At 38.6% G+C, this 13,700-nt stretch overlaps 1 protein-coding gene across 1 annotated transcript in view; it reads right to left on the minus strand.

The window, feature by feature from the left end:
- Window positions 1-2,206: 2,206 nt before the first annotated feature.
- Window positions 2,207-13,700, minus strand: part of LOC143277736 (ATP-dependent translocase ABCB1-like) — a 46,171-nt gene continuing 34,677 nt past the window's right edge. The window contains exons 20-27 of the mRNA XM_076582640.1: window positions 13,094-13,177; window positions 11,298-11,501; window positions 9,965-10,206; window positions 9,149-9,308; window positions 6,159-6,356; window positions 4,610-4,816; window positions 3,832-3,978; window positions 2,207-3,060 (exon numbers count right to left, since the gene is read on the minus strand). Of these exons, the coding sequence (XP_076438755.1) occupies window positions 2,860-3,060; window positions 3,832-3,978; window positions 4,610-4,816; window positions 6,159-6,356; window positions 9,149-9,308; window positions 9,965-10,206; window positions 11,298-11,501; window positions 13,094-13,177 (1,443 nt within the window). The 3' untranslated portion in view covers window positions 2,207-2,859. The remainder of the gene's footprint in view (window positions 3,061-3,831; window positions 3,979-4,609; window positions 4,817-6,158; window positions 6,357-9,148; window positions 9,309-9,964; window positions 10,207-11,297; window positions 11,502-13,093; window positions 13,178-13,700) is intronic.

Raw genomic sequence — 13,700 nt, forward strand, 5'->3', positions numbered from 1 at the left:
AAGAGAATCCATACCGACCTTTATGCACTTGGTCAAGAACAAAAAAATTAACTTGAAGGCCTCGTCATTCGTCATCAACCGTGAATGGAAGGTTGTATGTTACCATGGTTGTTTCCAATCGAGCTACATTTTCAACAGAAGGCTCGCGATCTGTTTTCTTTCCAAAAACGTTTGTGGGATTGCCTGGGCTGACTTCGTACAGTCGCAGCATTTACAGTCGCAGCATCGATGTGTTTCTGTATCTCCGTGTGTCGTCGGCAGTCATCAAGTCCACTGTGTGCAACATTAAAATCACACCGGCAAGCCGTACAGTGTGCAAACTTTCCCGCTCGATTTGAGTACAAGATATGTCTTCAAATACTTTGCTTGAAAGTTTTGTTTAGCCATCTTCTTGAAAGACGATTGAATTTTTCCTCATTCTTCGTCGTTGTCTTCACTATCAGTCTCATGGACGAACTTCGCTTTCTTCGACGCCATCCTGAGTACCGGAAGTGAACGTTTATGTAAGTACGATTATACACTGCCCAGCGTGCCGAAGTCCGACCGCACAAGATCACACGAAAACCATTTTTTTAAACCCGTGTCCATAGTCCCGTGCTTTTATATATATATATATATATATATATATATATATATTTTTTTTTTTTTAAACCAATTTCTGTTGATACACAAAAAACGTAATGACAGACAGGTCAAAAATTTATTCCAGCATATTTTAAAGTACTGTCAGTATCTCATGCTGCGAGACAGAATGAGCAGGATTTTCCAAATCTTATACTGGACTGAAAAGACAACAACAAATCCTATACAATAATGCAGTTCAAAAGCATGAGCGGCAGAAATATTCTTGTGGAGTCTTATGGAGAGATCATTTTCATTACAAAATATGAATCCTTTTTCTGAAAAACACACAAAAAAAACAACAACAGAAGTCAAAATCTTTAAACTGAAATGAAATGTTTCATCTGTCAAAATCCATATCACATGAAAGCACGATAACATGCACTTTTGTAATAAGACTACCTGAAGTACATGATCCACATACACAATAAGATAGCAAGAGGAAAAGCCTTCAAGACTCACTTGTGCTTTATGCAGGAAAGAAATCATGAAGGGAGAAATAAAGTGATTAAAATCGTTTAAAAGTGTTCTGTATTAAATGTGATCTATGAAATAAGCTTCGGAGAAAAAACAGAAACAACGAGAGGCAAAGCCTTCAAAACTTGCTTGTGCTTGATCGTGCTTTAGCCAGTAAATGAATCATGAGGAGAAAAATAAAGCTAAAAAATCGTTAAAAAGTGTTCTGTATCAAATATATATAAAATAAGCTTGGGAGAAAAAAAAGAAGAAAAAAAGGGCATGCAAGCCTGGTCGAACCACGTTTGTTCAGTTCCAAGCAAGCAGACTAATCTCGTGTCTGACGTCAATCAACTAAAGTTAATCTTCTTCGTGTGATAAATAGATGTCATTTGACTACAGTTAATATTCAAAGCAATGTTTTTTTCTTCTTCGTGCCATAAATAGACGTGATTGTATTGGACGTAACAACGCCATTCAAATCATGTTATTTTGTGTGTTTTGTTATATCTCAATTATTCTTTTATTTTTACAATAAAGGAGACGTTGCTGTTGCTACAAGCACATCACAACACATGGTAGATCTGTAGATCTGCACGAACCAGTCTACAACGGTCTGAAAGAAACAACTGATTCAATTTTTCATTTATGTTCATTCCATTTGATTCAGTGTCCACTTTAGAATATCTATATGCACTAAATACGTCGATGGTTTAGTTAGAGTTACTGCATGTGTTCTGTCCAGAATTTGTATTTCTTTCCTTTGAATTGTGAACAAGAAAAACGAGGTCATGTCGTCTTCTTATCAAACACAACCTATCTTCCAGAAACTCAGTGGGAAGCAGTTTTTTTGTTGTTTCTTTTTAGAATTTTCGGATTTCGGAACGAATCTCAACGAAATAAACCGTTAATGATCCGGAAATTCGGCTTAATTCGGGAGACTTACAACATATTACTGGTATGACTGTGAAGATTTTTTCATACTATGTTTAAGCCAAGTATTTCCAGAGAAAATGGCATTGTTAAAGTTTGCACACACCTACACACACACGCGCGCGCGCACACACACACACAACTGAACACTGGGTTATAGCATAGCCTCATTTTCTTTACACAAGTGAGTCAAAAATCTAGTTCAAGTTACAGGCGAAACCTGACATTACAATTGAGTTAAGTAAATATCAGTGGAGCTATTGTGATATGGATTAAAAGCAATAAACATAAATAATTATCAATATCAGGCTACAAGTAGAAAATGAGATCTGACAAATGATCTATAAATGAACTGGTAAAATTTCTGCACATCTACATTTTGCAAAGATTTTACTCAAGTTTTGAAAAGATTTGAATTTAATCATTGTTCGGCAGGCAACAGCTAAACTGGGACATTTTCTGTTTGTTTACATTTTCCAAAGATTCTAACGTTAATCATTATGCAGCTGCTGACTTGTATTAGACATTACAGCTGAAAAAGTATGTTCATGATTATTCAGTCACTGGTCTGAATTCAACTGAACTTTTTTTGTCAACATTCATATATGTATATGAAAAAGCATAATGATGAAACAGTGGAGGTACTATCTGCTGAACATTTATTATTGTTCATAACATGAAGTATATTCAAATATTTGTTGTTCAAAGTAGCAATGATATTCAACACTTGTTATTGTTCATGAGAGAAATGACATGCACAGGCTTGGATCACATGAAAAAGGTTAACACTCTTCACACATTACATCCAGGGCTCAGCAATATCTACAACACCCTGAAGAAGCCAACACATTATTTCTGCCTGGCTTGTGCCATGTTCAGCTTGTAGTAGAAGCCTTTCAAGTTCATCAGTTCATTGTGTGTACCCTCCTCTGTGACCACCCCATGACGGATCACACAGATTTTGTCAGCGTTCGTGATGGTGGAGAGGCGGTGGGCGATGACAATACAGGTGCGGCCTTCTCTTGCCTTGTCCAGAGCTTCTTGAACGATCTGGTACATAGTGATAAACATAGTAATAACAGTAGTTATGATAATGATACCAGTAACCATCATCATGATAATGATACTAATGATGATAACAGTAAAAAAGCTAATGCTGATATTTTTTTTATAGCAGCAACAAAATCATGACAATGTTAATCATACTGTTTAAAAGCAAACGAAAACAAGACAGACATTTTATGTATTTTGTACTTGTGCCTTTATTTTATATGCAGTGCAAGTAAATCCGTGCACAAAATAAATAACGCAAGTAAAACGTGCTGCAAAGAAGAATGGTGACAACAACCAATAGCAACACCACACACACACACACACACACACACACACACACACACACATACACACACACACAACAGAGAGAACTGACACCTGCAACTCAAAATTACATGTGACAAACGTTCACAGGCTTTTTACTGTACTGAAATGATCATCAAAGAAAATAGAAAAAGAAACATAAGCTTTTTTTTTACGAAACTTTTCCCATGAGAAAAATTCTTTCAAATCTGATGTTAACAAAAAACAAAAACAAAACAAAACAAAAAAAACAACAACGTACACATGCAGAGGCTGCCAAATCTGAAATATCGTCTGCATCAGCAGTCAGTATGAGCTACGTCCACGCCAGCGCTTGTTAATTACTTGCATTGTTTACTGCACACATTTCTCCTGTTGACATCTCAGAATCATGAAAAGTCATCATGAACCACCTCATAGAAAATGAAAAAAATTTAGAGAAGAAAAAGGAAACAGCGTATTTACCCTTTCACTTTCAGTGTCAAGAGCCGATGTAGCTTCATCCAGTAACAAAACACGAGGGTTGCGCACCAAGGCACGTGCGATTGCCACTCGCTGTTTCTGACCACCACTCAACTGGGCTCCTTTGTCTCCTGCTGGCGTATCGTAACCCTGAAAACAGACCAGCAACCTTAAACATCAGCAGATGAACCCTGAAAACACACCAGCAACCTTAAACATCGGCAGATGAACCCTGAAAACAGACCAGCAACTTTAAACATTAGCAGATGAACCCTGAAAACAGACCAGCAACCTTAAACATCAGCAGATGAACCCTGAAAACAGACCAGCAACCTTAAACATCAGCAGATGAACCCTGAAAACAGACCAGCAACCCTAAACATCAGCAGATGAACCCTGAAAACAGACCAGCAACCTTAAACATCAGCAGATGAACCCTGAAAACTGACCAACAGCCTTCATGTTAAACATCAGCATTCTGACAAATCTTACTGAGATTAGAATGGTCAATATTTTGTTCATTTCTTTTATGAGACAAAACTGGGGAAGAATGTACCAGCATACATGTGTACACACCACAAACGCATGCACATACACATGCATGAGTATACATGCACACACATGCACACTGACTCACACGATGGAGCGCAAGTGTGCATACATACAGACACATGCACACCTTTTTCGACAAAATGACATTTGGTTTTACATGATTTGTGACAAAAATATGTTCCTGTATTTGAAGGTATTTCCAGTACTCTAGAAGAACAGTGAATCTTACTTTGGGTAAAGCAGCGATGAATTCATGGATATTGGCAGCCCGTGCAGCAGCGATGATTTCATCCATTGACACCACTCGCTCGTTATCGCCATATGCAATGTTTTCTGCCAAGCTCCGGTCAAACAGTACTGGCTCCTGGGAGACAATGCCTATTTGTGCTCTCAGGTGCTGCAGGTTCAGCTCTTTCACACTGCATCCACCCAAGGTCTGCAGCAATGAAAGCAACAATGTTGACATAAAAATCACTTTGAGATAGGCACAGCTGATAGATCCGGAGAAATCTGGTGACCAGTTCTTCTGCCCCCAATAATTTTTCACTGAGTTGAGGGAGAAGAACACTAAGAATATATATATATATATATATATATATATATATATATATATATATATATATATATATGTGTGTGTGTGTGTGTGTGTGTGTGTGTGTGTGTGTGTGTGTGTGTGTGTGTAAAGTGATCAATGTCAAAAATCAATTAGAAGTTAATCTGGGAGTTACAAATTTATGAAATCTGAAATTTTGTTCAAGCTTCTAAAATTGCTTCCATTCAGAGAAAGATATAGCCATTCAGAAAGTATTTTGTATTTTCCCAATTAGCCAGTAACCTAAATCTTGTTCAGCCAGCACATAAAAATATCTTCTTCTGTTTCAAACCACTTTTACACACATCAAACAAAGCCTTTGACCAAGTCATAAAAGTCTTTGAATGCACCACAATTTCCAGCCTACAAAGCGCACCCCTACTTAAAAAAAGAAAAGTTTAATTTGCTCACAGATAAGGTGCATACATCTGAGAAAAAAGCACGTGTGAGAAAGCAAATGTCACACTCTCTCGCAAACACAAATGTAAGGTCTGTGAAGTATAAGAAAAATTACAATGTCAGTGATGCGAAATGCTGGATTCGCAATTCACTTACGGTTGAAATATTCATCCGCTGCTGAAAATACCAACTCTTTTGTATCAGATAAAAACAAAATATCAGAGCCTCTGTAGAAATTCCGGGTGTTCCTCCCTGAGGACTAATGTCTTCAGGAATCTGCCGTCATTGAGTCATCTGCACCCATCACAATTCACTCTTTGGTCTTTTAGATGTGCAGACTATTGATGGTTCCCAGTTCAAAGGCAGCCCTACGATTTCCTTTTTTGTCGGCAAGTGCAATAGCTTTCAATCTGAATTTAGCATTACATGTTTCTCGCTTGGTCTTCGGCAAGATTTATGGTTTGTCTTGAAACTCTTACTATGACTGTCATATCGGGACTGAAAGGTCAACTGTAACATGGAAGTGAGTGGTTGAGTGGCTTGAGCGGTTGTGTTTTGTGTGAGATTTGTAAGTCCAGACTCAAGTGAGTTACTGTCAGTTTGTTGTATCCAATGTGCCCATACTGCATTTGAGTTGTGTCCAGGGTATTTGTAATTTGCAAACAGATAAGGCGCTATCAACAGATAAGTACTGGTATCAGAATTCGGTAAAATAGGCGCACCTTGTAAGCCAGAAATTAAGTACTAGTTAACCAGAGATTTCCTCAAGAAAGTGAAGCAGACTCACCACAGATCCCTCTTCAGCATCATAGAAGCGTTCAATCAACTGCACTGTGGTACTTTTGCCACAGCCACTGGAACCCACCAGAGCTACTGTCTGCCCTTGCTGCACGGTGATGTTCAGCTTCTGCAGGATTTTGGCATCTGGCCGGGATGGGTAATGGAATTCCACATCTTTGAAAACCACTTCGGATCTGAAGCCCTCCTTCAAACAGCAAAAACGATTACACTGATAGATATGACAAATAAATAGGAAAATGGGTATTCTTTCTGAAATGAGGGTACAGAGAGAGGATTATGTCTTAACCTGTCAACAGAAATGTTCAGACTGACAGGATACAATTCATCCTTTTCGGTGCCAAGTCTACTTTATGCTCAGTGACAACTGTTTACCAACTGATCTTTTGATCACAGAGTTATTGGTAAAAAAGAAGTAATGTAGCATGCAAACTTTTCTTTATAATCATACACAATGCGTCAATTTTCCCATGTAACTGAATAATTACCTGTTCTTCACATTTCCCAGACACGATCCTACAAATTATACTAGGGGAGAGGCGTGTTGGGGACATACATTAGCACCTTTCCTGATCGAAGTCCACTTTGTATGTTGGGCTGATAAGATAATGAATTGTCACATCATACTCTCTTGTAAGTTTCGATCCACTGGACACTACTACTACTATTACTTAAAATAATAATAGTACTTATGGGCTCACACAATGCATATACAATTGTGCATTATAACATACCCCTGCACATGAAAAATAACACATACGTGTATCTAAAACACCAATACTAGAAACAGCAGAAATGAGCGATTACACACACACACACACACACACACACACACACACACACACACACACGATACAAAATATTTCCTGCACGCGGACACACATGCTCGCGCGCACACACAGTAAAACACCCAGGCACAGGTACACACACACAACATGATGATTTCAATAGAGGGTCAAGTGGGGTGGGTAGGATGGGGAAGACTGCAGACAAACAACTACGTATTACCTCGCCCAAAGGCCTGCTTGGACAGGTGGGTTTTCAAGTTTGTTTTGAAAGTGGACAAAGTTGGTAAATGCCGGAGATCAAGACTGAGAATTCCAGACAGAAGGCGTTCGATACTGAAAGGCCCTTTGGCCAAATGTCTTTGAAGAGGTTTTGGGGACTTGAAGGAGCTTTTCAACAGAAGACCTGAGAGAATGGGAAGGGGTGCAAGTATAAAGGACAAAAGATAAGAAAGATGGGGGAGATCCTTCAAAATGGCGATGAGCCAATATGGCAATATTGTACTGAATTCTGAACTGGATGGGTAACCAATTAAGTTGACGTAGGAGTGGGGTAGCGTAATAGTTTTTTGACTTTCTGAAATGATTCTTGCAGCATTTTTCAAGGTAAACCAGCAAGTACTGAACTGCTGTAGTTAACGCGATTTAGGATCAAGGAACAGACAAGCTGAGTGGATGCTTCAATAGTTAGATGTGGTCGAATGGTACAGATTTTCCTCAGTTGGAAGTTTGCAGCTGAATAAAAATAAAATGCACCAAGGTTTCTGGCATAATTTTGACAGCTGATATCCCAATCACATATAGTCATGGTATGGTGTGAAATATGACTAAGTGTAGATTTAAAACATATAAGTATGGAGATAGTCATGGTATGGTGTGAAATATGCCTAAGTGTAGATTTAGAACATGTAAGTATGGCTTCTGTTTGATGTTATTTAGTTTGTTTGTTTGTTAGCATCCACTCCTTCACAGCAACAATGCACATCTCTGTTTTTGCAGAGGATATCAAAAGAATTTGGGGAAGAAGTTTTAGTGAGTAAGTTGTCGTCTGCAAACTTGTGAAAATCACATCCATGTTGTCTGACAGTAGCTGAGTGTACAGACTAAACAATACTGGACCAAACACTGAACCTTGGGGAGCACCATATCGAACAGGAAGAGGCCTGGATTCAGAATGAGAACTAGAAATGTACACCCTTTGAGTGCAGTTGGAGAGGTAAGATTTAAACCAATCGAGAGATGTGCCAGATATCAAAAGTATGATGAAGATATTTGGGAAAAATATCATGATCTATTGTGTAAAAGGCTGCAGACAGATCAAGCATACACAAAACTTAGACATCTCTACTGAAACACCTCAAGGTGGTCACTGGATGACAAATGACTGAGATGTTGATGAAGGACGACTCTTTCGAGCAGAGATTTGAAATAGGTCTGTATTATATATATGTGTGTGATTTCTTCGTCAAGACCAGGTTTCTTGAGTACGGGTGTGACTACGGCGTGTCTAAATCTTCAGGAAAAGAACCTGTACACAGAGAGATGTTTACAATCTTTGTGACAGCCGGAAGAAGGCCATTTGAGCACAGTTTGAACAGATCAGCATGCACAAGATCCAAACCACAACATTTAAGTGGATACTGATTAAGCAAATATTTCACTGTGTTCTCAGAGACTCATTCAAAAGCAGTCAATGGGACAACATTTAAAGCATCCAAGTGAACATCAGAAGCAGAATCAGTGGAGTCCAGTTCACTGCGAATGTTTGAAATTTTCTGATCAAAGAACTCACAAATCTACTAGGAAGATCAGACAGAAAGATAGTTGCAGGAACGGCAGGAAATTTAGAGTTGCCAAAAAGTTCGTCAGTGACTTGAAAAAGAGTCTTGGTCGATTTAGACAAGCAAGCACAATAAGGCTCACTTTGGCATTGTTTTGTAGATATTTAAGAACAGCATTGCTGGGTGTTTCACCGCCAGGTGCCAGTCCAAAGCTCAATGAGTATCTAGTGATGGCTGTGTCCACAAATAAAAAAGGGATTATTTTGATATTTGAAAAGACCCAGAAAACAGCCAACAGATTTGTCGTCTTCTTCTCACTCAGTAAGCAAGCTTTTACATGGTTTATATCGTAATATTTAGGCAGTCATACCGTGTTTTGCGGGTGTCAGCAGTGGACGTAACAGTTTACTTACAGGCAACCTTCTGCCCTCTGTCGACTGGCTGTTGATGCTGGGTACACTGTCAAGGAGCTTGATGATGCGTTGGGCAGACACCTGAGCTTCGCCGGCATCTGGGGCAAAGGCACTGGCATTTCCAAAAGCCATAGCACCAATCACAATGGCTCCAAACACTCTAGAGAAACAGAGCATGGAAAGTGAAAACAATGGCCCCTAAACTTGTTGAAAGGTACAATATATGCCTGTATGCCAAAAATCATGATAAAACAGCTAAGCAACCACAAGCTTCTAACAGTGTTGACACAGAGTGGCAATCACCAAAGTGATTACCTTTGGGATCTCGAACACCCATCCTTGTTTCGTTTTTTTATTCTGTCATTGGTTTACACATAATGACTATAGACTTCACTGCTTTATCTTCAACCGATTTTGGAATTTGTACAGGTAATCACTGACTGCGTTGGACATGAAATTCAAACAGTTCAATCCAAGTGAAACTTTCTCTTTTAAAATAAGATATGACTGAGTTTTAATTCAATACACATACTTTACTGATGATGCAAACACTATAACCTACTGGATTTAAACAATTCTAAGAAATATACAAAATTGCATGTCGACTGAAATGAAATAAAATCTTTACATATGTATGGAAGTTTAGGGTAAAACACTCTGACTTTCTGTTGGGGTATAGATGTAATGTTCAAAAGATTCCGATCAGAAGGTGACTGTTAATTGAAAAGAAAGGGAAGAAAGATTTAGATCAGAAATAACTTTTTTTTTAAAGAAAGAAAAGAAGAAATGTAAGCATGCATAATGCCCTCAACTCACAGGAAAACATCCTCAAAGGTCATCTCTGACTCCTCGATGAGATAGGCACCCAGCATAAAAACTGATGCGTACACAAAGTACATGCAGCCCTGGGAGAAGCCGAAGGCAAAGCCCACAATATGTCCTTTCTTCAGTGCGGCGTTGTAGGGTTCTCTCAGATGTTTGGTAAACCGCTCATGCATCGTGTCCTCTCTGCCAAGAGCCACGACCGTACGCATGTTGTCAATGGCCTCTGTGGCTGTCTATTGAAACAAACCAAGAAACCATCAAAAATAAGAAATGAGAATTGCTTCTGATACTAGAAAAAACAAGAGAGGCAAGGCCTTCAAGACTCATTTGTGATACGCACTTTATCCAATGACAAAAAAAGGAAGAAAAAAAAGCGTTAGAATATGTTATGTATTACATATTATCAAGCTTGGAAAAGAAGATATTCTGTAGTAGATATTATCAAGCTTGGAGGGGAAAGGTATTAGAGTCGGACTGAACAAAGCACGTTAAGTTTGGATACAAGAAGACTTACAGCACCAAAACACATCTGTCTACTAACAACCACAATTCGTATGTAAACTTGCTTTATTAGCGCGATAAAATGATTATGGCATTCGAGGTGATAACACCGTTTAAATCATGTTATTTTGATGTATCTCGATTATTTAAAAAAAATCTTTTTAAGCTTGCGGTAACGGAGAAGTTGCCATCGCCTCAGACACACCGCAACATGTGGTTTTCTAGATCTGCGCAGACCAGTGCATGCAACTGAAATTGAAAGGTGCTGTCGATTCATTTGTTTTAAAGTTCGTTCTAGTTAATTAAGTATCCGCTTTAAAACATTTATAAGCAGTAGACATGTCCATGGTGTAGTTAGTGTCATTGTATGTGCTCTGTCCAGAATTTGTATTTCTTTCTTTTAATTACAAAAAAAAAAAAGAAAAAAGAAAGAAAAACAAAGTCAATACCGTCTTCAAATCGAAACATTATATTCAGGCAACTAAGAACAGACCAGTTATACGTGTGTGTGTGTGTGTGTGTGTGTGTGTGTGTGTGTGTGTGTACTCTGTTGTCAGTGTATACGAGTGTGTGTGGGGGGTGTGTTTTCTTTTTTATCTCATTTTTATGTCAATGGTTTATGTAACTTAGCGTTGGCTCTCAAGGCCTGATCAGCACGCTGGGTTTATGCAAAGATGAGGCACCAGCCTGGTTTGTTTTTGTTTTTTTGTTTTTTTCAAAACAGCAGATGTGGTGTAGTGTATATGGACCAGGCCATACGCTTTGACACCTCCATAAATCTGAAACACCTATGACAGGTAATGACACACTTGACCATACTGACCTTTCCAGCTTCTTCAAGTGCAGCCTTGTTGCTGCCAGCTACACCCGCTAAAATGCGGACTTCGAGGAATCCACCGAGGATGATCAGTGGCAAGAACCCAATGACGAGCAAGGTGAGTTGCCAGCCATATATGAAAGCAATGATCAGACCAGTTCCCAAGTTGGCTAAGTTCATGATGAGCATACCCAGTCGAGATCCTGTTGCCTGAAATCAGACCAGAGAAATCTTTTTTTAATCAGCTAATCCAGTGTGGACTACCAAACTTACCCTACTACATAGCAGATGTTGTAGACAAAATGTTTAAATGTGGCAATTATTTGATAAGCATTTTTCACACAAACAGCATTGGCAAGAGTATACATAGATGATGAGAACAGCATATATAGTCTACAACAAATAATTATTTATTTGGTAAAGACATTAAAACTAAACACACACACAGACACACAAATACGCATGTTCACACACACGCACTTCGTTCATACACTTAGAACGAGTAACTAACATGTTTAAACATTCAGTGCCAAAGAATTTGTAAAGAAAATGTGCTCTCCTCTTGCTATGGGTATTTGAGGTATCGAGGGTAATAAAAAGAAAATTCTAGCACAAAAAATACAATGAATACAATAAGAAAGTGAATGTTTTTGTGAAGGTGTTTGTGAGCATTCTGAATCGGGTTTTTTTTCTGAATTATTTTGATTGCGGATAACTGTTCAGGCCTTTCGAGATCAGGATATATTTTCTGCAACAAAAATGTCAATTTCCACCACCACAGGATGACAACCAAACCGAAAACAAACAAGAACTAGCTGCAGATAACATGCTTGTTAGTTTTTCCCGCAGATGAAAATAAAACAAGTTGTAAGATTATGACAACAACATAACTTATCACAACTCTTCCAGACATGTAAGTGAATAACCGTTCCGACAAAGATAAACATTAGCTCAGTTAACATAAACGGTCAAAGTATACCCAGAAACTGCGCAGTCAAGCTTTGTGACACCAAAGACCTTTCCATTACAGAGGTAGGAGATCTTTCAAAACACTCAGTCAGTCCATGCTGCACATGTGCTAACAAAAACCGTCTGTTGTGCATGTCAGTTTGCTTCCTCTGTGAACAAGTCTATCATCTGATCGGTGACAAAAAGCATGAAAAAACAGAAACATATTTCTCATCTTTCGCACTTTCAACCTTGGTTATAATAGAAATTGTGGATTACTGGCCGATGTCCAAACCGCGGCAGTCCCTGTGTGAAACAATGAGGTTTTCAAGAGAACATCTGCACGTCTTACACCTGACGAGTGCTCATTTTAAAAGTGTCTTTATAATCCAGACACATCAAACTAACAGTTCAAAGTATAGTTATGTTCATTGAACCGAACTTCGATGAAGGAAAAAAAATCGGAATAGATGCATGATGTCTTATATGTGTGTTTTATACGAACTGGGGGAGTACTTTGTGTAGGACGACAGCTGACATCTTGTAGGCATATAACGGGTTAATAGACAATGCAGCTTCTCTACTTTTCTGTTCTTAGTGCTCAGGTACTAGAAAATCTCCATAATCTGGTCTTAAACTGCAACTCACATGAGTTCACACACACGTGCAACCATATACACACAATTTTTAAGCTTTTGTAAAAACAATATATAACTCAAAATCTTTTTTCCCTGTAACTACCATTATACATAATAATTCCCAGTTAAATTGTAGCACTATTCAACAGTATATAGACAGTAATTCTGAGAAAAATTAACAACAAACAAACAAAAACTAAACACAAAGTTACATACTCCTTGTAAAAGAGAAGCATCTGTTGCTAGCTTGGTGGTTAATGCACCAGTGGTGTTGCTTTTGTCATCATAGAATGAGATTTCCTGAAATAATAAATACACGGTTTAAACATCACTCAGAACATATCAAATCATGTTGATTATATACTAGCTAACCATAAACAGGCCACTTCAGGGCTGATTCAGAACAAATACCCAGTTTTATACTGTCATCATGTCATTATATAGCGAAGCCCCGCCCCCCCCCCCCCCCCCCCCCCCCCCCCCCCCCCTTCAGCATAAACAACATATGCAGTATCAACAATGAGGTTTTCAATAGAACATCTGCACGTTTTATATTGTTGTTATTTTGTTAACTGTGCTTATTCACTTTATGTGTGTGCTCGCACGCAGGTGTGCGTTTTTACCTCTGTGTGTGTGTGTACGTACGTTTGTGTGTGTGCGTGTGTGTGAACGCGTGTGCATGTGGGCTTGTGTGTGTATGTGAAAACAGACATCAATCAGTTTGCTGTCAATCTGGTTTTACTTAAGTTGCACTAGTAATGACTGATGAGCATTACAACACTGCACATGAGAGATATGTTCATATACATATCATACAGCATAA

The sequence above is a fragment of the Babylonia areolata genome, chromosome 2, assembly GCF_041734735.1.
Source record: "Babylonia areolata isolate BAREFJ2019XMU chromosome 2, ASM4173473v1, whole genome shotgun sequence".
NCBI classification, from domain to species: Eukaryota; Metazoa; Mollusca; class Gastropoda; order Neogastropoda; family Buccinidae; genus Babylonia; species Babylonia areolata.